A 24,428-nucleotide genomic window follows, 5' to 3' on the forward strand; every position below is an offset into this window, starting at 1 on the left:
CTAATGAAAAGCAATATGATGTCATTCTACTGCATATCTTATCTGTTTTTGAAAGACTGATCCATGGGATGTCAGATTAAGGTCCTGCACATCATTGACATTTGTATTACTCTTTCCAGGATGGATTCACACTTCCCCCACAATCTTATTAGACAAAACCATTTTGTGGGAAATGTCGGCATTATTTGATTACTGTTCTGAGAGTTGCTGACCTCGGACCATGCCCTTTTCTTCCTCTAGTCTATATAGTCATTAGTTGGATCGCATTACCTTGAAATACAAAGCAAATGATTCAGATTTTAACATCCAATGTATGTTATCCTACAGTATTTGGAATAACAGTTGCAAGTGAAATTACATTTTGCATTATGGTTGTATAACAGATTTCAAGTTGATAAAGAACATTTATTTGTCGGGTTTGAATGTCAAAAATACATTGGTTTAAAACTTTAAATCGACAGTCTGTGACAGGGTAAAAGAACTCCCTTGCAATCCGTGAATTAATCCATTGTCATCTCAATTCCTACCAAATGAGATCAAAACAATACATCCATTGCAGTATGTCGTATAGAACAGAAGAAAAAAAAAGGTACTATAAAATACCACTCCTTTGGGGTATTTTTGTCACAGTACATAATAGTCATCCATCAAGATGCCACTATTTATGGCTCCCACAATGATCTAGCCAGGCCTGGTAAACGGAAATCCCATTTAATTTTACCAGGCTAACAATGATCGGCACAGTGGCTAATCAAACTGCCTTGAGAGGCACCTGAGACACCACTCAAAGTCTGAAGTGACAGGAACATCAATACACACATGGGCTATAGTGGAATCAGCTCAACGTCACAGTGGCACACCGTCTGACAGGTCTGAAAGATTTGAGCCATAGCTGACGAAAATGAACTCTGAGGAACTTTGAGGTTGTGCAGGCTCTTTGCTAAGTACCTGTGGAGGTAGGGCAAAAGACAAGATCTGCTTACACAGGAATCAGTTACCCTGTTCTTTTAGCCTTAATCTAAAATACAAAACAAAAGGAATCATTATATAGATGTAACCAAATACATTATGCAGCACAGAAGGAGTCATTTTTGGGGTAGAATTGCATATTGCAATCTTGGTTTCTATGGAATCTTTTGAGCTGCAAAATAAACTGAACTATGAATAAACTTGGAACTTTGGTGAGTGTCAAGCTCCCTTTGACATTGGTCAAAAACTACAGTAGCCTACAGCTGTTCAAACTAATCTTTTATGGCTGAATGTAGTGTGTACTGTAAATCATGAAACATTCAAAAAGAAGGTTTGTTACTCACATCGTCAAATTTTCTATCACTGTACACCTCATTCTTGTCAATGAACGTCAGCATGATCCAGTCACAGATTATGGAACACTTGGACAAAACAATAAGCAAATAATTGAGTTATTGTGTTAATTTTACAGTCACAAAACAACCAAGGAAAGATTAAACTAAAGACCTTACAATTCCAACCGATGTCATGGCCGTCACTGCATTTATGATGGTTGGGATGAGACTGAATTTACCAGCCTGCAAAGACATCACATTCAAGTACGTAAGACAGAACTCCAACACAGATCTGAAAAGAAACCAATATCTTAAATATTCAGTGAGGTATTCTTACATGTCCATGAACTATGACATCCAGGCGGATACCATAGGCTTTGATAAGTGTCCGAGACTCTACTCCATTTTTGCTGTAAAACTTGGCAAATCTATGTAGAGAAGTTGAAGAAAAAGACAGAAGGGAGTTGCAGGCAGATCCAAATCACAAAGGCAAACCAAGGTTAATATATATACTGTACAGACGTTGTTACCTATAGTAGTAACCAGAGCTGGGCAGATCCTTTCGAACATCAAGGCGACGGAAGGAATATGTGGGTTTACAATTAGAGGAATCCAGATCTAGGTCACACTTCCAGTTGATACAAACACCAATCACGCCTCCCTGGCAGACAGAATAATTGCTTAATGTACGGTATACTCTGTTATACAAGAGCAGATCTAGCAGATCTACAAACTCACAATGCTAGTACCCTCTATGCATACTTGTAGATCTGCTATTTTGGCGCACAGGCACAGCACCGTTATACAACAAAGCTAAATTCAGGCTTTATGAAAAAAATGCTTACAGATACATTTTGCATTTTACTGTTTAAATGTAAAACGTTTTCTTATGAATGTTAAAGAATCCATCCACTTTGAACTAGTGAGAATTACAGCGTATACCAGATACTACACACTTACAGTCTTGCAGAGTTCATTGAAATTCTCTCTTGCTTGTTCTGCGATGTAGCCCAGTCTGAAGACGGGACAGTAGGGTTCTTTCTCCACATCATAGTGACACTTGTGGAGAAATTTATGCAGGCTGCGTTTGTTTGGTTCTTCTCTGACATTACCTCTGCCACAAATGATAACAGGAATATACTTTAATCAATGAATCGTGTGTGTGTGTGTGTGTGTGTGTGTGTGTGTGTGTGTGTGCGTGCGTGTGCGTGTGTGTGCTTGTGTGTGTGTGTGTGTGTGTGCGTGCGTGCGTGCGTGCGTGCGTGCGTGCGTGTGTGCGCAACTGTATACTGCATAGTATACCTCAGTACTTTAAGTTTGGGGAAGTGAACAGAATTCCTAATGAAGACAGTGAAATTGATGGCACTCACTAATGCCGGCTCCCTGTTGAATATAACATAGAAATGATAGAATTAATACTTTTAGACTGAAATCACAGCATAGTACATACTCTTGGTGCAATGTAGGAGAGCTGTACCTTACAGTGGCATATCCCTCAACAGGACACCAAGTCTGTATCTGGCAGGTTTTGAAGGTTTGATTGTAATATGGAACACAACGCCCAGTTCTCTTGCCTGCAGAGAGCATAATCATTAAAATCTTTGTTTTTGGGGCCACTTGCAATATCCACCCGGCCCATGTTGAGGACCACTGTTTCAGAGGGAAATAACAAACATACCATGACCATCAAAGTCAACCTGTCCTGGGACACAATCAGAATCTGTTGTACAGTTGGCGTTGGGAACAGAGAAATGCTGAAATGAAACCATGGGATGATTGGGAGGATTATTTCCTGCCAGTGGATAGTAGCCATGTAACTTATACACCTTTATTACATTTTCTTTTCCTGTGTATTACGCAGAAGTGATGTTACACTACACTAAATGAACACTGTGTTCATTTTACTCCTTTACATCTTCACATTAAACCAAAGACTTTGTTCAAGGTTTGGTAAAGAAAACTTCTGGTCACTGGTGTAAAGTAACTAAGTAGGCCTACAATTTTGAGTATTAGTTTTGATATTTAGTACAATACGGCAAATACTTCTTTACTAGGTAAACTTTTGAATATATATAACTGGTGGTACTGAGTATTGTCCTTTTACTTTAAGTACAAAATCTGAGTAATCTTCCACCCCTGGGTATGGATATAGTCTCAATTTCAAATGCCCCTAATCTTCTGTTTATTAATCTGAACACTGACTGTGTGAATGTGAACAAACTCTGGCTGAACTCTCACCTCTGCACACTCTCCTTGCTTCTGATCATAGGTGACCTCACGTCTTAGTATCGCGCTAATCACATCTCCACCCTAGAAGGAAAATGGCAAAACACATTACAAAGTGTTTCGCTAGCATGAAAAGATAAACACACTGATGGGTAGTTAGGTTTCTTCTGCGCTAAATCAGTGGTTCTCAAACTTTTTCATGTCAGGGACCCCAAAATTAATGTTATGTATTTGGCCATGGACCCCCAAGCTTTTGTGCCAGGGAGTTAGGGTCCCCATACAAAATTTGTGCTGTTAAAATGTTTCAAAAATATTCAAATATTCTTTTGAAAATAGCAGATCTACAAGCTCACAGCATGTCACGATGTGACACGTTGTGAGTTTGTAAATATGCTATTTTCAAATAGCCAACATTTATATAAGATTAACAAATAGCCTATTTTTTTTAGCTAAGGACCCCTTGGAACCCCCTCTAGGGCCCCCGGGGGTCTCCGGACCCTATTTGAGAACCACTGCGTTAAATGGTGGTGAACTCACCTCTGAGGGTCGGACATACTCCACTGTGTCCAGGATATGGTCTTCCTGAATTGCTATGCCCTTCATCCTAGTGTAAACTGAGCTCTCTGGACGAGTTTCACTTTCTTGATATGCTTTCTCACTTATAAATACATACCTGTTGGATGATTTGATATTACCGATTTTATGTTGATTGTTTTGATTGATTGAATAGGTTATTAAACAGAATGTAAAAATAGCAACAGAGAGATTCCATTTAGGCCATATAGACATGACAAGAATAGTAACAACAAAATTCAATATCATCACAGGAAAAATAACACTGTATGTACAGGGTGGGGAAAAGGAAGGGGGTGATCATTTCCTCTCCCTTGGGCCTGCTGAAAGGTGGATTTTTAGCAGGCAGTGGCAGTGCTGTAGAAGGAGAATTTACCCATATTTGTTTTGAAAGTGGGTGGCACTAGATCGTTGTTCTTGCTCCCTTTTGTTGACAAAAGAGGAAATTCTGCCCAGGAATCTTGTTCTTTGATTTACTTTTTGATCATCTTTGTTGCCATGCCTTCACCTGTCAGCTTGTTGTCAAGAATACAGCACAAATATGTAATATCTTCTTTGCTAGAGATTACTGTCATCAACTTTTACCTTGAAATAATTTACGTTGTCTTTACTGAGGGAATGTTTGGATCCGAATAGAATAGATTCTGTTTTACCAAGGTGTAGTGAGAGTTTGTTATCGGTAAGCCATGTGCGGAGTTTGGTGAGTTCGGAACTGAGGGCCTCCTCAGTAACGGCCCAAGCTTTATGCTGCTCGCTTGTCAATTCTTCATAAATGGATAGATGACAGCCCTCCTAGTGTTCTACTATGGTTCGAAAAAGTGCTACGCTTAATGCCATTGGAGAGGCTCTTATGTGTCCTACGTGGCAACTTGGCCGAATTAATTGAAGCATGGCTGCCATTGGCGCCTCATATAGGGATGAGTGGTCAAATGTTATGTGTATTGGAGTGACAGAGGAGGCCAGTTAGATGACATACCAATGGGGAGGCAGGGGTCAGGGGATGGATCTGCATAATTTAAGAGATGATGGTGGCAGCTATATTGTGATGTTTATTATACTCAATTTGATGTGAATACGTAAAGACCTGTAAACACCTGCGGTGGGAGTTTACTGACTAACAGGGTGGCAATGGTGGTGTTTGCTTGTTCTCATTTATGAAGTTATTTTTTGCCTTTGTGACCAGGTAGGTTGTTTATACATTTTGTTGTTTCCTGCATTTTTTCAGGTAGTTGCTCATTTTTGTTTTTGTTGTGCTCCTCAGAGAAGATTTTATTTCTGAGTTTTATTGCTTTTAAAATGTATCCCATCATCCAAGGTTCCGTACGGGCTGCACTTTTGTCGTGCAATGCTATGAAGTAAAAATGCAGCTTTGAAATATGACCAGGGCAGGTTTGCTCGGCCAAGGTGCCATTTAGACGAGCATCTGTCCAGTCCATTTTCTCAAGAGCAGCTGAAAGGGTGTGTGATGACATTATATTCCTCGTTAAGCAGTTTATCTGGGTTCAACCACTCTCAAATGAAGCTGAAGTGCTTCCAATAGACCACAAAGTATGTAAATGAGCCTAGAGATCATCTGCTCATTAATTGCCTGTGAGACTACATGCTCTTGACATTGGTGGCTGTTATTTGTTCTGAGAGCTAATTGCAAATGTGAGGCTTTTTATCACCACAATGTTAATTTCAGCTTTTTGGTCTATTTATCTTCATAGGCTCAATTCAGATGATTGGATTTAAATTGATTACATTCGAATGTTGCTCCCGTACCGGATACTTTAGTCAGACTCATTACTGCATACGAATCAGGTTTTATTATTTACTGGAAATTAATTTCCAAATTTAAAAACAAATTTAAAAACAAAAGCCTTAAGGAAGAATGAAAGACTAATTTTACTTCACATAATGTGAATCTAAAATAGATTAGAACACAACAAAGTGACAATTACTGTAGATACAAATGAGTAATTCATCATAAGACATGCAAAAACATGAAGGGAAAGCTCACCAGATGAAATACGTCATCACAAGAAACTGTACACCCCTATAGATGACTCCAAGAGTTCTGTTTTTAACCACCATTACCTTTGGAGTTTCATAGTCCCAGAAACCAAGAAAATAATCCTTAATGAACTCAAGCAAGCCCATTATGATGTCAAGTACTGTCTGTGTTGTACAGATTTCTCCGGATTTCTCCTGATGTCTTGTGTGACTGGTGAAGTCTGTCTGCTCTCTCTCTCTCTCTCTCTCTCTCTCTCTCTCTCTCTCTCTCTCTCTCTCTCTCTCCACCCCTCTCATCCAGTGCTGACCTTAAATAAGTGACATGTTAAATAGCTCTAATCTGACTACTTTTCTCTTCTCTGTCCAGATAAACAGAAAATGCATTTTCAGTTCAGGATACAAATTTTATCCAATCCAATGAGGATATAGAACTCAGACAGGAAAGGATACAGATTAAACAAGTGAATTTGGAAGTGATGGCACAAAGAAATGAGGAGACATAATTGTAACTGGAACACTATAAAAAATTAAACTGATAAATGGGTATTCTCTCCTGATTACCTGAACATTTATTTTCTGTTTATCAACCAAAGGAATTAGGTGTTATTTTTATTAGGTGTTATTATTATTATTATTTTTTGAATGTTTATAAATCCCACAATTTTGTAACCCATTTTTTCACCCAGTGTCAATTATCTAATGTAATCCTGGGCGCTACACTTCCTCTGCCAACCTGGGGGGCAGCGGACTGACCTCATGCTTCCTTCTATGCATGAGGAGTCCAAGCTGCTTCTTTTCACCTGACAGGGTAGTTTCCGCGTGGAAGGAACACGTTATTCCGACCAGTTCCTTTCCCCTCCATCAGGCGCCCCGGCTAGCCAGGGGCTCTGGCCAGGGGGAGCCGGGGAGGTAGGTGTTATTTTTTTGTTAAAAGGTCAAAGTCATTGCCATAGATTACTGTAATGAAGACTCTGACTAGGACGTTGGGCTATATGACATGTCTAGTATGACAATCCCTATAATTGGGCCCGAGCCGACCTAGTGCTGATATCAGATAGATGTGGTAGAATCATATATGGATAGATCTATCTAACTGGTTTATAGTCATCGTGACAAGCCTGGTCGGAGAATATATAGGGTCGGCTTCAGGGAGAAGGCAGAAGTCGAAGCATCCTGGTTTAAGTTCTAACCGGACACCACTGCGGGGGTCCTAACCTAAGTAATCAGCAATAGAGCCTTGAGCTATTTTATAATTACAGTACAGATACACAGCCACAGCCACACAGCCAACTCAAGGTACGGCCACGGAGCCGACTTGGGGACCCAACGCAGCTCCTCCAAGAAAAACAAACAAATGAACGGAGCTGAACGTGAATCCCCCCCACCGCCCACCCCTTTTTTCCCTCACTGTATATGTTTCTTTTCCCTTTTTACCTCCTTTATGATGAATTCCTGTTCTGTCCTTTGTCTATATAGAAGTGTCTATTTGTACGTCTCTAAATGTTTTTGATGAATTGAACACTGTGGACCCTATTGGAAACAAGTGTAATGCTTAATTGGGTCGTCCACTCACAGTTAACAGCCTTTGTATTGAGTTTGTGCTTGAAATGTACTGCAATTCTGAAAACTGTTAATACATTTTTCAATCAATCAATCAAAACACTGACACTGTACACGCGCGCGCGCACGCACGCAACTCACGCGCGCGCACACACACACACACATCACGCACACGCACACACACACACACACACACACACACACACACACACACAATTCAATTCAAAGGGCTTTATTGGCATGAGAAAACATACGTTTACATTGCCAAAGCAGAAAGCACAATACAACAATACAGCAATACAATCAAAACAAAAAATATGTACATTTGAAAGTCAGAATCTTCAATAGATAAATTTATATATTATATATATTGAAGATTGAAGATTATATTCAATATATCAATTTATACACACACACACACGCACACACCGGAGGCGGAGCTCTACATTTTATTCAGGCGAAAAAGGGAACTGCTTTGGGTCCTCGCCGCGTTACGCATTTTCTTTTGCGCATGTCAAACAACCAAACAACACGTGTATCGGCCACTGGTTAGTTAGTGTGCGGAATGCTATGTTTACATAGTTACTAGACTATTAAAACTACATCTATACTTGTGCGTTAGATCGCTTATCCCTTAAGAAATGGGTGGTGTTCAAAAGAAAAAGGTAAGTGCGCACATTAAAGTAATGTCACACAGATAGATTGTGTGGCCATCGCTGTTAGCCGCTTTAGCTAACATAATAGCGGCACACTGAAGTAGACTGTTAAATAGATTGACTGGTGTTTCTGGTTAACATGCTGAAGTTTAGAATATCTTAACTAAAGTAGTCGCGTAATGTCTGACAGAAGATGTCTTTGTTTTTGTAGTTCGAGAGGGGTTGTGCCACCAACTACATCACCAGAAATAAAGCTCGCAAGAAGTTACAGCTGAGCCTCGCAGATTTCAGGTACAGTACTAGTATTAGTCAAAATAGTTTTTGCCGTTCACTTTCGGATGTTTATTATTATCAGAAGATCACATTATCACAATTCAATGCTGTATAATCCCACTATAGCAGTTTGATTGAATACTTTATAGTATACTTTTCTTTATTAGACAGAAATCAATGTAAACAGCACGAGGTACAGTCAGACATTTGGGGTAAAGGATAAAACAAAAGGTCCTGGCGACTTGTTTTCATTGTCGTCCTATGTGTTCAATTAATCAAAAGCATAAAAATAACACAAATACAATGTCAACAAAATTAGTAAAGTAGAAAATGGCAGCAGTGAATGCCATCTCCTTTCTATGTGAAAGGTGAGTTTACCTCGCCTTGTGGTCTCCTGAAAGATGGATTTTCAAGCCTATTTTGAAGGTAGCCAGTGATCCACATTTTTTAAGGGATGGGGTCAGGGTGTTCCACACTTGGGGGCAGGGTAGTAGAAAGATAATTTTCCCAAGTGTGTTCTATAGGTGGGTGTCACCACATCGTTGTTGTCTGTCGCTTGTTCGGTGTCCCTCACTTTTTTTAAGTAGTTAGTCAGTAGTATTTGGACATTGAGGGCAAAGCCCCTTTGACTACCTTAAAAACCAATCCCATTTTTTATTGCTTAACCCTGTCTACCCTGAGCCATCCCAGACTAACAAAATGTGTTGGAATTACATGGGCTGCAGGCTGAGAAGTAGTTGAATCAGTTTGTTTTGGGAGGTCTGAAGCTTTCTTTGATGAATTCTTTTTTGATGAATTCCTGTTCTGTCTATAGAAGTGTCTATTTGTACGTCTCTAAATGTTTTGATGATTTGAACATGGTGGACCCTGTTGGAAACAAGTGTAATGCTTAATTGGGTCGTCCACTCACAGTTAACAGCCTTTGTATTGAGTTTGTGCTTGAAATGTACTGTAATTCTGCAAACTGTTAATAAATTCTTCAATCAATCAATCAATTGTCTGCTGCTCACAAACTAATCTGACGTCCTGATTTCAGACGCCTATGCATTCTTAAAGGCATCTATCCTCATGAACCCAAGAACAAGAAAAAGGTGAACAAGGGATCCACAGCCCCAAGGACTTTCTACCTGCTGAAAGACATTCGCTTTTTGCTTCATGAGCCCATTGTAGGGAACTTCAGAGCGTACAAGGTATGTTCACTTTCACTCTGCACAATATCTCGATAGATGTATATTTCTTATTTATTTTAACCGCCTGCATCCATTTTCTGGGGGGAACATTAGCCAAAAATTGCAGATCTACATGCTCACAACACATTTGGTGAAGGGGGGGGGGGGGGTTAAAGGATCCCTGGCTAATAACCTAAAATTAACTATTTTATTTATTTTAGAAATAGATAGTTCACCTTTTACTTAAGGGAGGCAATGACAATGCCCGTCGCAAGTTGATGTCATTCGGGCAAATACAAACTTAACAAACGTATATTTAGGTTATATTAGGTCATATACATCATGAAGATATTATGAATAGATCGAAACATTGATGATGCAAACAAAGTGTGTGTGTGTGTACAAACTGTACATACACACACACATATATATATATTGATACACACACACACACACACAGTACAGTTTTTTTCAGCATCACCACCAGTGTCTAGACTTTTTTTAATGTCTTCATGTGTTGAATTTAAATGTCTTTATATATTGTGATTTCCTTATGTGCCCAATCCAGCTTGTTACGTTACTAATACTGTGCTTTGTCCTTATCTTAACAGATATTTGTACGGAAACTGAGGAAGGCATATGGAAAATCAGAATGGACAAGAGTGGAGAGACTGAGAGACAACAAGCCAGCCTATAAATTGGACCACGTTATCAAAGAGAGGTGAGATCACTAAGGGGTCTTTCACACCCAAAGTTTGCTTAGAAGGTCTGGATTAGGGACCAAATATTTAAATTGTTGCATTTTGGTTTGTTTAGTGTTCAACAGGACGTTGTAAAGCGAACCAACTATGGAAACAAGACTTGGTCATACAGGCCAAATTGATCTACTGACAGAATATGCTATTTCTATGGAAAATTACTTACTTGCCAAATAGTGATTAGTGATTGTTGTTGTTTTTTTTTGTATAATCAAATAACAGTGAAAACAGCCACTTATTAAAAAAATAGAAGCAAAACGCATGCATTTCAGGAGGAAACATACAAACTCAAACTTGGAGAGGAGAGAACATGCGTTATCTGAATGCTTGTATATTCTATAGCTACGTCATAACTTTGCACGGTGGCGCATGCTTAAAAAGAACAGATCTATGAGCTAACATCCTGTACCATACCGTGTACCACAATGTGTCTGTTATTTTAGGGCATGTTACAACCTTGTACTCTGCCGTTAAAAATGCGCGGCGCCTCCTACATGGATATGCAGCATACTCGTATGGGGTGAAAGGGTCTACCCTACTGTCTTGTCTACTGTTATTGCAGCTCATAAAGAAAGATCAGCTGTCGTATCAATAGTGATTCCCTTAAGAAATACATGCTTTTAGAACTTATTATAGTCCAGCCTCACAACTGCCGATGGCTATTTTGGTTAACTTACTATACTATTACTATTTGGTCCTGTATAAAGTCTGACTGCAATCACACCTGTAACGAACCCCACTGTGGTTAGTTTGGAAACGAACTGAGTTTGGCATAGTCAGGCAAACCATGGTCCGTTTGTTTGATCCGCACCAGAGTTTGAATGCGTGTTCACACCAGCTGGACCAAAGGAGTAAGTGGACCATGGGCCCTTTTTAAATGAACATGGTGTGAAAGCACCCTAAATGTAGTGCCAAGAATCAACAGAAGAGGGTGTTGTGATCACTTTTTCTAAAAACCAAATTCAAGCTGTCAGCGATATCCTGTCATATGAAGTTGTAAGAATAATTTATTTGTAAACATGTTAAAGGATGTAGAATCTATAAATCATTTCTGGTGTTTTCTTGTCGCAGGTATCCCACGTTCACTGATGCCCTTCGTGACGTTGATGATGCAGTCTCCATGTGCTTCCTGTTCTCCACCTTTGCTCGCACAGGAAAATGCCATGTCCAGTCAATCCAGCTATGCAGACGTCTTACTGTGGAGTGGATGAATTTTGTAATCATGTCCCGTGCTCTCAGAAAGGTATGAGCCAACAGTTTTTGAGTTTGCAGCAAACAAAAATATTTTTTGCAGATAATTAAAGTATACAGTGTCATCTGTGTATTCTATCTCTCTCTCCCTCCCTCCATTGAATAGTATATTTTTTGTCTGATAGGTATTCCTCTCCATCAAAGGAATTTACTATCAAGCTGAGGTCCTTGGACAACCCATTACCTGGCTCGTACCCTACCAGTTTGCTCATGATGTAAGTGCAGAATGATGAAATGCGAGTGCACTCGACAACTTAAACAAATAACAAGCTATGTTGCCATTCATATTCTGGAAATAAATCTTATTGTTGCCATAGTATATCGTGGTACTGGCTGCCATGATCTCTCAACTGAGTATCAGTCCTAGGATTAGTACAATGACTGTATTTGAGAAATGTGGTGTTTGTTGACTAAACATCGATCGTCATACCTTCATTCTGTTAGTTATACTGTATTTTGAGTTTCAATCAGTAATAGGATCTCGGGTTTCGTGTTTGCAGAACTGATTGTGTCAACTAAGGCTGGGCAGTCGAATAAGCAAGAAGTTTTTTTTGTCTAGAGAATCAAGATTGCTTTGAAATCGTATCACCCAGACCTCTTATGAACTGTCAAGTCGATCTGAAAGCAGACTGCAGTTTTATTGGAAGATGGGTTTAACTGTGACACACGAGTGTGAGTGCTTTAGAAATTCTCAAGTATAACTTCTTAAAGCCATAATGTGCTTAAACCTAACCTTTGCTCTTCCAGCACCCTACTGATGTGGACTACAGGGTAATGTCCACCTTCACAGAGTTCTATACTACCCTTCTGGGGTTCATCAACTTCCGTCTCTACCAGACTATCAACCTAGTGTACCCACCAAAGGTACACCATAACGTTGTTATTGCTGTATTAGAAACGTAAAATATTTGTTTGAATACTGTACAGAAGTCATGACTTCTGGCCACTTTCATTTCCAGCTGGACAGCAAAGAGCTGAAGACAGAGGATGAGGAAGACTATGCCATGGACTCGGAAACTGCCCTAGAGGTAAGAGACTATTGAAATGTTCCCCATTAACACATTCTATGTGTTAATGGGAACGTCTTAGGGACTCGAACCGAGGGGTGCATCCGACGTCCTCACACGCATCCTCAATGATACGGGGCGAGATAAGAATATTCAGAATTTTTTCCTTTTTATTTATTTGTCAGTTCGCCTTTTGGCTACCGTATGCTACACTCTAGGCAGGCAATTGTTAGCTTACCATTGACTTAGCTGTTAGCGCGGCGGAAAGAATGACTCGTCTCTCCTAATCCAGGGCGCTCTCCGTGGTGTGAACGGATCGATATACTGGCGCTTCATTTCTGCTCCTCAACCGTCTCTCCCGCAAAATATGAACGCTTTTTGGATCATATATCGTATAAATTAAAACGATCGCAATGTAAGCTAGCAATGTAAAGTAAACTCTTTTTTTTAGTGGATTGTTTCCGGGTCGTGGGTTTCCGAGTAAAAGCGGCCATGTCTTTCCGGCACCCCAGAGCTCCTATTTTGAAGGAATCCCGGCAACGGTTGTGTTAAAGAGAGATGTTAATGTTTGGTGGAACCTTGGGTTGTGTTGCTACTATCTCTCACCTCTGTGCTCTGTGAGTGAGAAACCAGAAGCTTTCCATAGACTCTCATTGTATGGCAATACATAAATAAAAATCACGCAGACAATTGGATACAAACAACGTCAAATTTGTCAATAAACCAGGTACTGGTATGTAATTCCACTTTTGGCAGTGGCTGCAGCACTCATAATATCCTGATATTGGTGACCTATCGGGAGAGCTTCCGTCAAACCTAACGTAAAACGAACAATCTACAAGTTGACGCACTGTGAGCTTGTGGTACTGAAGCTTGATATTGTGCAAGGATACTGATTGGTGCACTAATGTGCATGAAGTCACATTCTTGCAGAGCTACTGCAAAAAACATCCAACATGCTTGCTGTTCAACAGCCCAGACCCAGTAATTTGGGTCTTGGTTTGTTCAGATTCTATTACCTCAGATCCTGGGTCTGTAAGTCAAATAATGCATTTCTATTGTAATTGATGGATAAAAGACCCTTTCTGTTGTAATTTAGAAACTTTCAGCCCTGAGCTCCAGCCTGGCGAGGGTGGTTTCCACAGTAGAGGAGGAGGAGGCTGAGCTTGACCACTTTCCTGCTGAAGAGGTAAGGATATTATTCTGTGTGTGCATTTATCTTTAGTGTTTGAAGAAACACTAAAGCTATGCTATGGATGAGATCTTTGTCACCCTGGCAGGGTTGTTTTGCCTGACTGGAAAGAAACGTAAGTTGTATAGCTATCTGGGCATGATATATAAGACTATATATATTTAATTGTTGCTTCTGTGATTCAGGAACCGGAAGTATTGTCTTTTCTTGCTTCCTATTTCACTTTTTCCCCTTTGTCATTGTTGTCATGCTCACGTTACAACAATATTTCATTTTCATATTTAGCAGGGACCAGAGTTGGACCAGGCCAGATCATTATCTTATTTACTAATCTATAGAGTATGCACATGCATGATTTTCCCATCAGGACAGCATGAGTGTTGGAGTTTGGAAGCGCTCGTTGGAAATCACTCAACCGTCCTGCGTACCAAAACAAGCACTTCCAAACTTTGAAATAATCAAATGCAGGGCATTTCTTGACAAAGTAGCTCATAACGTTTCTATGGTGGATTTTTATGAAACAAAAACTTTGCAGATAGAAAAAGGATAATTCAAGCTTTTCGTACAGCTGCAATGTTGGTGAGTTTAACATTGTTTAATGCAATCAGACAGGACTTTTCTGTTTGGATGAATGGGCTGTCAAGGCCAGAAAGTAGTTTTTTTCCACTCAGTGGGCGTTCCCACATAACTTCCAGGTACGATGATGTCACGCGCATACCCTCTATAGAGGTAAAATAGTTGTACTTGGCACAATCATTCAAAATGACAATGATATACCCTTTTAGGAATTATGGGTAATTTCTAACAGCCATTTTGGATTTCCCTTTAAAAAGCCATTAATATGTCCAAATGTTTGGGAACCCCTTCTAAGATGGTGAGATACAGCCTAAAGAGTGTGTACCAAATTTGGTGCGTAACGATAAATCTGCTGCGTAACGATTTTGCAATTGTTTAATCCCCCTGACTCTAAAGAGAGGTGTGAAGTTTGGGGGAACCTTAGGTGTAATGTTTATTTAGCAGGGACCAGAGTTTGACCAGAGCATGGTTTTGTCTGCAACATATTTTGGTAATGTTATTGGTTTTAGATGCACTAGAGCAATGCTTCACAAATGGGGGTACGGGGTCCCGTATGGAGGGTACTCATCTATACGATGAGAGTGACTACTATGTATAGTTGTTTGTTCACAACGCACAGAAACAACGGATAATAAACTATATTTTGATGATCATAGCCAGACCGCTGTACAACCCACAGTTCTACTAAAGTGCAACATGTATTTTGAAATCTGATAGTCTTTAACACATTCTCTAGGAGGATATGGAGAAGATGCAGGAAAGAGAAAAGGAACAAAAAGAACAGGAGGCCCAGAAAAAGCTCTTTGATGGACTCAAGGTCTTCCTCAATAGGGAAGTGCCCAGAGAGTCCCTGGCTTTTATCCTCAGGTAAGTGTGAGCTGCTGTGACCCAAACCACATTCAAAGAGGAACCAAAGAAACGGCAAAGCCTTAATTTATGCGGGTAAATTTATCACTTATTGCTTCATCAGGTGTTTTGGGGCTGAGGTGTCCTGGGACAAGTCGGTTTGCATTGGTGCCACATTTGATGTGACAGATGAGACCATTACTCATCAGATTGTTGACAGACCTGACATGGACAAGCAGTACATGAACAGGTAGGAGACTAATTGATTGGTGGGTTTTATTGTTGTGCATTTCCAATAGTTCTTCCTTTACAAAACAAATCACACCGTGTGAAGTGAGGGGCACTCTTATCATCATACATCATCTCATTCAGGCCAATCATAAGTTGTGTCCTGACTTTTGTCTTCAATGTTTGTTTAGATGAACACTCAAAATGTTCCATTCATTGTCAATGGCATTTAATGTTTGTGTAGGACAAAGTTTGTGCACACACACCAAAAGCTGGACCTAGGAGGGGCTAGCAGCCCTCAAAAACATAGCTATTTATATTTTTGAGCGGACATTCCATTAGTGAATCTTAGATTCTTGAACATTTAGCTGATTGAGCATGTGTCTCTCTTCCCTCAATGCCCCCTCTTACATGTCATGGTACCAACAATACTGCCTTTGAAAGGGGGACTTCCTGCCCCTTTGCTTCAAAGGGGCCCTGTTCTTCATGGTGTTTGACAGACTACCCCCCCACACACACCATTTCAGCCAATTGTGCCTTTATTATGAACTATCTACCCCCTCAGACAGTCATGCGCTTGCTGATTTCCTGAACAATGTTTCAGTAATTCCATATTGTAGTTGTATAACAGTAACATGTAATGAATGTTTTCTTGGTAGGTACTACATCCAGCCACAGTGGGTGTACGACTGTGTCAATGCCAAAGTCGTCCTGCCAGTGGCAGACTATTTCCTTGGCGTGACCCTTCCACCCCACCTGTCTCCGTTTGTGGTGGAGAAGGAAGGAGACTACGTGCCACCAGAGAAGCTGAAGATCATGGCGTTACAGCGAGGAGAAAAACCTGGTGCGAAGCACACCACTTTAACCCTGCTGTTCCAATTTTTTGCATGTTGCTCGTTATAGATGTTTTAAACTTGTAGATTGGCTATTTTAGAATTTTGTTGTGGTTCAGTCAGTGGTTAACATTACACTATGCATATATCAAGTGATGTATAAAAAAAATAACATGCATTTGGTCTCTCGTAGTGCAAGAGGAGGAGGAGGAGGAGGAAGAAGAGGATGATGAGGATGAAGACGAGGAAGATGATGAAGAGGACGATGAGGAAGAGGCAGATGAGATGAATTTGAAGGAAATGGAACAGCAGCGTTCTCAGGGCAAGGTGAGAGGTCATTGAGATTAAGAAGACATTTGTACTGTTTTGTTTTTTATTAATTAAATATTAACACTTCATTTTCCTTTCCACTTTACAGTCTTTGCCAGTGAAGGTCACTCCTGGGAAAGTTAAGTTAGAAAACCGTGCACGCTTGGAGCAAGAGGAGAAGGCAGAGGAGAAACGTCTGGCGATCATGATGATGAAGAAGAGAGAGAAGCATCTTTACGACAAGATTATGTTTGGCAAGAAGAGAACAATCCGAGAGGTTAGTGCGACTTTCTTTTGAGTGAATATACATGTACGGTAGTTGTTGATACAAGAGTCATTATGTAGGTACATGATGGGAAAACTAAAGTGTCTGCATACTTAACCTTGGTCCCATCATCTGTTTTCTGTCTGGCATGCTGCCATAGTGAACATGGGGATAATGGTTAACAGTGTTGTATAGCCCAGGTCTACAAAGCTTGCATGTTAAATGATGACCCTTACAGAGGACAGGTGACCTACCTTCAAAACGTGTTAAATGCCAATAGGTTTCATTGCTCCCTCAACTGTTCATTAACTCAATCTGCTCTCCTCCCCCACAGGCAAACAAGCTAGCCGTCAAGAGGAAAGCTCATGATGATGCCAGCAAGGCAGATAAGAAGAAAAAGGGCAAGAAACAATAGTCATTAGATAAGATGACTGGACAGACTATGTATGTAGCTTCATAAAGTTGCATATTGATGGTTGATGTCTCATGAATCTCATGAGTTAAGTGTAGTGTGCATCGCCTGCGTCCCATGGTGGTCAAGTCACAGAAGGCTAAAATGTCGGATCAGAAACATAATTTTGTATTGTCTGAGTTCTCAGATTGTCTTTGCTTTATAAGAATTCTTAATGTTATTTTATGTTTTATGCATTAATAAATTGCCTCCACTTCACTTGTTACACTTTAATGGTCTAATGTCTACAGTAAAATACCCACATTAGTATATTTTGCTGTATATATTTGTGATTGTGCAAGTTACCACACGTTATCACAAGTTCCATATTTAGATGAGCTGTAATTAGTCCCTTTTCCTCCTGTACCACTGAATGTTCTATTCACACGGCGTTAGCAATGCTGAATAATTTAGGGTTGTAGGTGTGTTTGACAGATCAGACGGGTTACGTTGTGTCACATGCTACAGCTGTAAAAAGGGAAGCCTCAGCCATCAAAGGGTGGAATCTCGAGTCCACAACCTTAAGTGTCTACTTTCATATAGAGACAGAGATCACTATGGTGTCACTGCGTGGTGGGTCAGGGATTGGTCTAGACTGTGCCTGAACCGTGGGTGGTGATGACGGAGGAACGTTCACATCCGTAGGCCTTTGAGGGTGCTGTGATCTCAGCGGGCTGAGGGCCAGGCCAGTCATGCCCTCCACTACTCAATCTCTTCATTCTCTGACTGACCTCACTGGTCTTCTTCCCCTCCCCACTCACCCGCAGGCCTGATGCGCATTCCACGCATGCCCGCCCAGTCCAGGTCTCAGCCTGGCACTCTGGGTGCGTGCACGCCAGGGCACACCCATTCAACAAAAGCGTTAGTGTTGAGGCTGGATGCATAGCGAGTGGGATGAGCAGCACGAGCCCTATGCTGTCTCCCTGTTTGTTGAAGGGCCACAGTGTGCTAAGAGAGACAGGGAGAGGGCCCCTACTGTAACGGGTGAGGCGTTAACCACATACAGTATTGCTACACCCCGTCTCCCACAGCCAGATGGACTTGTTAATCCCTGGTGGATGTCCATTTAATTCTCCATTGACACAAGCGCTCTGTCTTAATTTAAATAGAATGCATCAAAAGCTACAGTTTACAGTTTAATCTAAGATTCAACATGTTCTGGTATTCTTCAATAACTAAACATTTTCATAAACTTGTATTAAACTATGTCTTTATTTTGTCTAGTTTTTGTATTATATGTTTGTATTGTCACACATTGTCTGGCGGTGCATGCCATACCAACATTTCACTGCACATAATTGTATGGGAATGATGAGTAAATTGGCATGGATCTTGGAAGTGGAAAAACAAATACAAACAAGGTATCTATACCCCTGTTACATATGTGATACATTATCTTTTTCACAATTTAGATAATTGCTACTGTAGTGTATATATACATGGTACCAAATGTTACCTTTATGTGGCTTGGATACACTTAAATCCAAAATAATGCATGCATTGGATAGGTTTGCTATATCAGCATTTTGAACAATAGAGTGATTTTGATCAAGTGGCACAATTAAGCCTTTGTGCCTCATCTTTCTGCATTTGTTCTTTTTATACCATTTGCCAGCCCTCCTATCAGCTTGCAGCTCCAGAGTCCAGTGCCTTCACTCAATAGCCCTCTGTATGCAGCCACAGAATAGGGCCTATACCCCCTCCCCTTTCCCCCTCTCTGCTTTCCTCCCTCCCTCTTCAAACTGACAAGTGCTAGTCCCCTGACAGTGAGCCTGACGTCACAGGTGGCTAGATGAGTCTCCCTGTGGTGCTTGATTCAGCTGAATCTGTTTTAGAATTGGAAGAGGCAGAGGCCAGAAGCATCAGGTGTATGCCTACATGTAGAGCGAGAGAGGGAAGACAGCACCTGGCAGGTGAATGAGATTCAGAGCGCTGGACGTGATAAGGAGAGTGCTGAACTGTGCGGTGTTAATGACAGCGTGTGTATGTCAGGATCAGACACAAGTCAACAGCAGGGAGGGAAACTTGTCTAGGACATTTGGACGAGAAGGGGGAAAGGCTGTACATAATGCACTTGGTAGTGAAACACCTACCATAGGTTTCTGCTTGGATTTATGTATGAGGGTAAGGAATCATTGAATTCTCAAACATTTTCTGATCACAATTACTTGAGCATACTTACTTACTTCTATGTAACTATGTTGGAAAAAACTGCTGTTAAAACTACAGAATGCAGACATTATTGTATTTGATGCTATAATATATTACACATTTTCATGCTATGCTGAGTATCAACCCTGACTGTTCATAAGGCAATGTCATTACTTTACCTGACTGGATGTTCATTCTAGGAGCGTAATAGGAAAACATTTGAAAATATGTTTCATGGAATATTAGCAAGCTTGTGCTGAATATATAACTTGCATATGCACTCAGTTAAATTGTATTTACAGTATATCATGCCAAGGAGACATACCAAGACACAGTAGACTTTCTTAAATAAATTGGCTGTGAAGATATTTCTAATATAGCTAAGTGTACAAAGTAATGGTATCAAATAAACAGGCATCTATGGCCCATAGGGTTTGGAGTGTACAAACAAGATTGTGCTACTTGCTAAGCAGAACTGCTCCATGTAACCATCCTGCACCCGAACCAGCCTGCTTCATATAGAGAGAGCTCCCTCACAACATTAATCCATAATAGGCCCTTCATGGAGCCCAGACAAAGGAAGAAAAAGTCCTAGCTATGTTTGGTGAACAATATTTGAGTAGGCTGCTCTGCTGATACGAAGTCTGGATTATATATAAACTATATTTGCCTTCATGAATAAACTTCAAGGTTTCTTCAGCACTTGAGAAATTCATAAAAGACATAAATAAACAACGTCCTATAGCTATGAACAGTAAGATTGGGTCAAATCAGTTTCTGTTTACTCATTATGGTTGCTATGCTCGCAGTTCATTAAAGGATATCAGACTCAAGATTCAGAACTGTTTTTAAATACATACAAAGGTTCGTTTCAAAATGTGAAATGCAACATTTTTGTGATGAATGAATGTTTTGTCTTTAATCGGCTGCCCTAGCTATTTGTCTTACTGATGCAGGACAAGAATGCCATTCCCATATATTCTTGCTGATTCATATTTGTCATTTTATCTAGCTAATGTAGCATGGTTTATGTAGCACCATTGAGCTATAAATTATCCAAATCCACACAGCCGCTGCTGTTATATTCATTAAATGGTCACTTGAGATTCTGTCATATTTTCACATTCATTAAATGGCACTTGAGATGAACAATTCAATGGTCTCACCTCTGATACTTCACATCACAGTCATTTTGGAAAGAAGACACTTATTAAGGTTACGTGTGTGTGTGTGTGTGTGTGTGTGTGTGTGGGGCCGTTACTTTATATTGTAGAGTCAGACTCTTGGTCATCTTATTACCGGCTGCAGGGCGAATGCTGGCGTAGTGCTGGCTCACTTTCCACAGGAGTGCATTATTTATTATACAGACAGGTGCCAGAGAAACACAGAGCAGGGCATAGGTATGCTCAATAAACAATTATCCTCACATTACTAAATGTTGATGAAGTGCCAATGTAGGCTATTCTTCATCTCATGACGTGTTTCCAGTGGTGGAAATAACAAAGAATATTTCCTTAACTACAGGTTTACAGTACTTAAGTAAATTCGAAGAGTATCTGTATTTTATTACTTTACGTTTTGATGTTTTTGGAAACGTAGGACTTTTACGAAGCCTGATTTAAAATAGAATAATATTGTACTCCATTACATTTCTATGAATATTATTATTACTCCTTACTTTTCAGCATAGCTTTTAAATTTAAATTTAATAAGGACTTCCTCATGTTTGAATGGTTTGATGGCACCAGTGTGACATGTCCTAATGTTCTTTTCAAAGGCTTTTGTCAACTAAGAACAAGATGCACCTATGACGTGAAAATTCTGCATTGGAATGGATTTGTATCTTTTAGGGATGTCTATCTTCTGGCAGATCGCTAATGATGATAATGATGATTGTTTTCCAAGGTAATCTGTAATTCATCCGGACCATGGTTGGAAAGCAAGGGAGGCAGTGGAGGTCCATGTGCAAAGGCCTGGTCCTTGGTACCCTTCTCACCAGCTGTATGATCCTGCTATACTGCCTGTCTAGTCCACAGGTCCACTTCAATCTACCTGAGTAAGACTCATTACAATGGGGAAACCTGAAATTATTGCATTGTATTACACATCTATTACATAATGATACAATCTTGTGTTAAGCAAACCTATATCAGATTTTGGACCATAAAGTTTAAATGCTGTCATCTGATATGTGAGTTAATTTACTCCACAGTTAAATGTATTATTTCACCTTCAATGTGTGCAGATATAGAAATGGGAAAACACAGAAAGAAATGCAGGTTTGACATGTGATGTAAAATCCAGAAATATGATAACATTTATCCTCATAGAAATAAACCAAAGGAAGAATCTGTGTCTTTCTTAAATGATTAAATATGTGTAAATTCTATAATGAAAAATGTATATAAATGTTTAGGTAATTTATTACACTCCGGATTTAGCTGTGTATGGCATGTTGGGATTTATTGTAAACATTGTAAATTAGCTTAAGTAGTTTAATTATGGTAGTATTTATGATTTGATCATATTTGCTTTCTCTAGGGTTCCAGTGCCTTACTCCTGTGCCCACCGTCCGGCCCAGTCTCACATCCACCAAACCACAAATGTCTCCAAGCGGGCCAAAGAAGTCTGCACTCCTAAAGTAGATGTCATGTTCATGAAGACTCACAAGACGGCCAGCAGCACATTCCTCAATATCCTGTTCCGCTTTGGAGAGAAGCACAGGCTCAAATTTGCCTTCCCTGACAGTAGAAATGACTTCTTCTACCCCACACTTTTCCAACGTTCCCAGGTTAAAGACTACCGGCCTGGAATGTGCTTCAATATCATCTGTAATCACATGCGCTTCAATGCAGCCGAGGTGGCCAAACTGCTTCCTATGGATACTTCTTACATCACTATTCTGCGAGACCCTGCAGAGCTCTTTGAGTCCTCCTTCCACTACTTTGGTCGTCTGGTGCCCTTGACCTGGAAGATACCAGGGGAGGACAAGCTGACAGAGTTCCTACATGATCCCCATTACTACTTTGACCCAGAGGGCTTTAATTCATTCTACCTCAAGAATCTGCTGTTCTTTGACTTTGGACACGATAACACCCTGGAGCTGAATGATCCACAGGTGCAGGAGGGCATCAGATCCATCACTGACCGCTTTCAGCTGGTTATGCTCGTGGAGCACTTTGAGGAATCACTCATCCTCCTCAAGGACACCCTCTGCTGGGAGATGGATGACCTGCTCTTCTTTAAGCTCAATGCTCGCAAAGGATCCACAGTGTCTAAACTGACCCCTGAACTTCGGGCAAAGGCCCTTGAGTGGAACGCAATAGACTGGAAGTTGTATCAACATTTCAACATCACCTTCTGGAAGAAAGTGGATGCTTATGGACGAAAGCGTATGGCAAACGATGTGGCAGAGCTCAGACGGAGGAATGCAGAGATGGCATCCCTCTGTATTGAGGGTGGTCACGCCGTAGATGCTGGCAGCATTCAGGAGACAGCCATGCAGCCCTGGCAGCCAATCGGTGAGAAGTCGATCATGGGTTACAACCTGAACAAGAATGTGGACAAGGCCCACCGCAAGTTGTGCCGTAAGATGTTGACACCCGAGCTTCAGTATTTGACAGAACTGGGGGTTAACCTGTGGATCACCAAGCTATGGGGTCATGTCAGAGATGTCATTAACTGGTGATTAAAAAACAACTGGTGATTAGACACAATAGCAAGAGGGGCCAATTCATTTTGAATTAATAATTTATGGATGAAGTTGACTGAGAGCAAAATGTTACTGTTCGTTTTAGTGTGTTGGATTGTGTCACATTACCAGTCATCAGTATTGACTTGTTATCATGTTTGCGGGCTGTAATTTATCTGATGGATATAGGCTATTTTTGAGTTTCTCAACCTTTTTAGGCCACAATCCCCCAAATATTCATATTTGAACTGGGGACCCACCACCCTGATAAACACTCGGAATGTAATTGAGGAATTCCATTTTTGGTTCCACAGCTAATATTGTGAAAATAGCCGATGTACAAGCTGATGTTTGACCAGTTTTTATAGTAGCCTATTCTTTGTTGATTACTTTTGATGCAGTAATCATGATCTTTTTATTTTTTGTAGGTATTAAAAAGGACTTAAGAGTCCTTAAATGTGTCAGTCCTTAAATTTGTAATCTGGGGACTCTCCAAAACTCATGTGAGGACCCCAACCCACAGGTTGAGAACCAGTGGACTATTTGACAATAGCATACTTAACCTCACAATCTACAAAAACTGAAACGTTTATTACATATAGGCCAAGCCTACTATTGTATAGTGTCTGTGAGTCCCATTTCACATTAAAATATTTTTGTCCTTGTAGATGTTAATTTTAACTAGAGTATTATGCTATGTGATTGTATGTGTTTGTTCTTTTGAAGGAATTACAGTCAAAGGTTGCCATTTATTAAGGTTACAATGTGAGAGAAAGAAATTATGATGTTGGATTTTCAATACACTTTTCTTAGTTTGTGCTGGTTACTTAATTCGGTCTGAGTCTGAATAGTTCTAAGTTGTCAAAATCCTGTAATGTTCATTGTTCATCCACCAGAGCAAGGCAAATAAGGTATTCCAGACCCCTGGCAATAAACGATAATCTTTTTTTCATCTCTGTCCTCAAAATAAAATGAAAGTGAAAAATCAATCAATATTCCTTTTTCTGGTCAGATTATTTACTGCATAATAATTATATAATCTATGTTCCACGTTATTCTAGCATATTAGTTATAAGGCTATAGTACTAACATTGTATATGTTATTATAATAATA

At 40.2% G+C, this 24,428-nt stretch overlaps 3 protein-coding genes across 4 annotated transcripts; 2 read left to right on the forward strand and 1 right to left on the reverse strand.

Moving 5' to 3' along the window:
* Positions 1-846: 846 nt before the first annotated feature.
* On the reverse strand, positions 847-6,245 carry p2rx2 (purinergic receptor P2X, ligand-gated ion channel, 2; the record flags this gene model as incomplete). The annotated part of the gene is made up of 12 exons (XM_079516957.1): positions 847-948; positions 1,314-1,391; positions 1,482-1,547; positions 1,642-1,732; positions 1,835-1,965; positions 2,265-2,418; positions 2,607-2,687; positions 2,782-2,878; positions 2,983-3,058; positions 3,543-3,614; positions 4,068-4,203; positions 6,106-6,245. 12 exons carry the CDS (start codon positions 6,243-6,245, stop codon positions 847-849), a joined length of 1,224 nt encoding a protein of 407 aa, XP_079373083.1.
* Positions 6,246-8,124: 1,879 nt separating this feature from the next.
* pes (pescadillo) lies at positions 8,125-17,691 on the forward strand. Of its 2 annotated transcripts, none has more exons than XM_079516066.1 (15): positions 8,125-8,323; positions 8,526-8,605; positions 9,624-9,777; positions 10,368-10,477; positions 11,586-11,757; positions 11,891-11,980; positions 12,513-12,629; positions 12,725-12,793; positions 13,872-13,961; positions 15,277-15,407; positions 15,511-15,636; positions 16,274-16,458; positions 16,641-16,774; positions 16,866-17,033; positions 17,356-17,691. In XM_079516066.1, exons 1-15 carry the CDS (start codon positions 8,300-8,302, stop codon positions 17,434-17,436), a joined length of 1,731 nt encoding a protein of 576 aa, XP_079372192.1. In that variant the 5' UTR covers positions 8,125-8,299; the 3' UTR covers positions 17,437-17,691. The 2 variants fall into 2 exon arrangements, with proteins under 2 accessions (XP_079372192.1, XP_079372193.1); XM_079516067.1 differs by having other exon boundaries at positions 16,647-16,774.
* Positions 17,692-19,111: 1,420 nt separating this feature from the next.
* gal3st1a (galactose-3-O-sulfotransferase 1a) lies at positions 19,112-24,296 on the forward strand. Its single transcript, XM_079515809.1, has 3 exons — positions 19,112-19,596; positions 21,529-21,679; positions 22,165-24,296. Exons 2-3 carry the CDS (start codon positions 21,552-21,554, stop codon positions 23,309-23,311), a joined length of 1,275 nt encoding a protein of 424 aa, XP_079371935.1. The 5' UTR covers positions 19,112-19,596; positions 21,529-21,551; the 3' UTR covers positions 23,312-24,296.
* Positions 24,297-24,428: the final 132 nt, after the last annotated feature.

Source organism: Electrona antarctica (assembly GCF_951216825.1).
Source record: "Electrona antarctica genome assembly, chromosome: 12".
NCBI lineage: Eukaryota > Metazoa > Chordata > Actinopteri > Myctophiformes > Myctophidae > Electrona > Electrona antarctica.

What these genes read in the sequence shown, in the direction of transcription:
- gal3st1a (XM_079515809.1), top strand. Translation starts at nt 21,552, where the DNA reads ATGGTTGGAAAGCAAGGGAGGCAGTGGAGGTCCATGTGCAAAGGCCTG. An exon ending in GTCCACTTCAATCTACCTGA is followed by an intron (nt 21,680 to 22,164) that starts GTAAGACTCATT and finishes TGCTTTCTCTAG; the next exon opens with GGTTCCAGTGCCTTACTCCT.
- pes (XM_079516066.1), top strand. Translation starts at nt 8,300, where the DNA reads ATGGGTGGTGTTCAAAAGAAAAAG. An exon ending in CTGAGCCTCGCAGATTTCAG is followed by an intron (nt 8,606 to 9,623) that starts GTACAGTACTAG and finishes TCCTGATTTCAG; the next exon opens with ACGCCTATGCATTCTTAAAG. An exon ending in AGCAGCGTTCTCAGGGCAAG is followed by an intron (nt 16,775 to 16,865) that starts GTGAGAGGTCAT and finishes TCCACTTTACAG; the next exon opens with TCTTTGCCAGTGAAGGTCAC.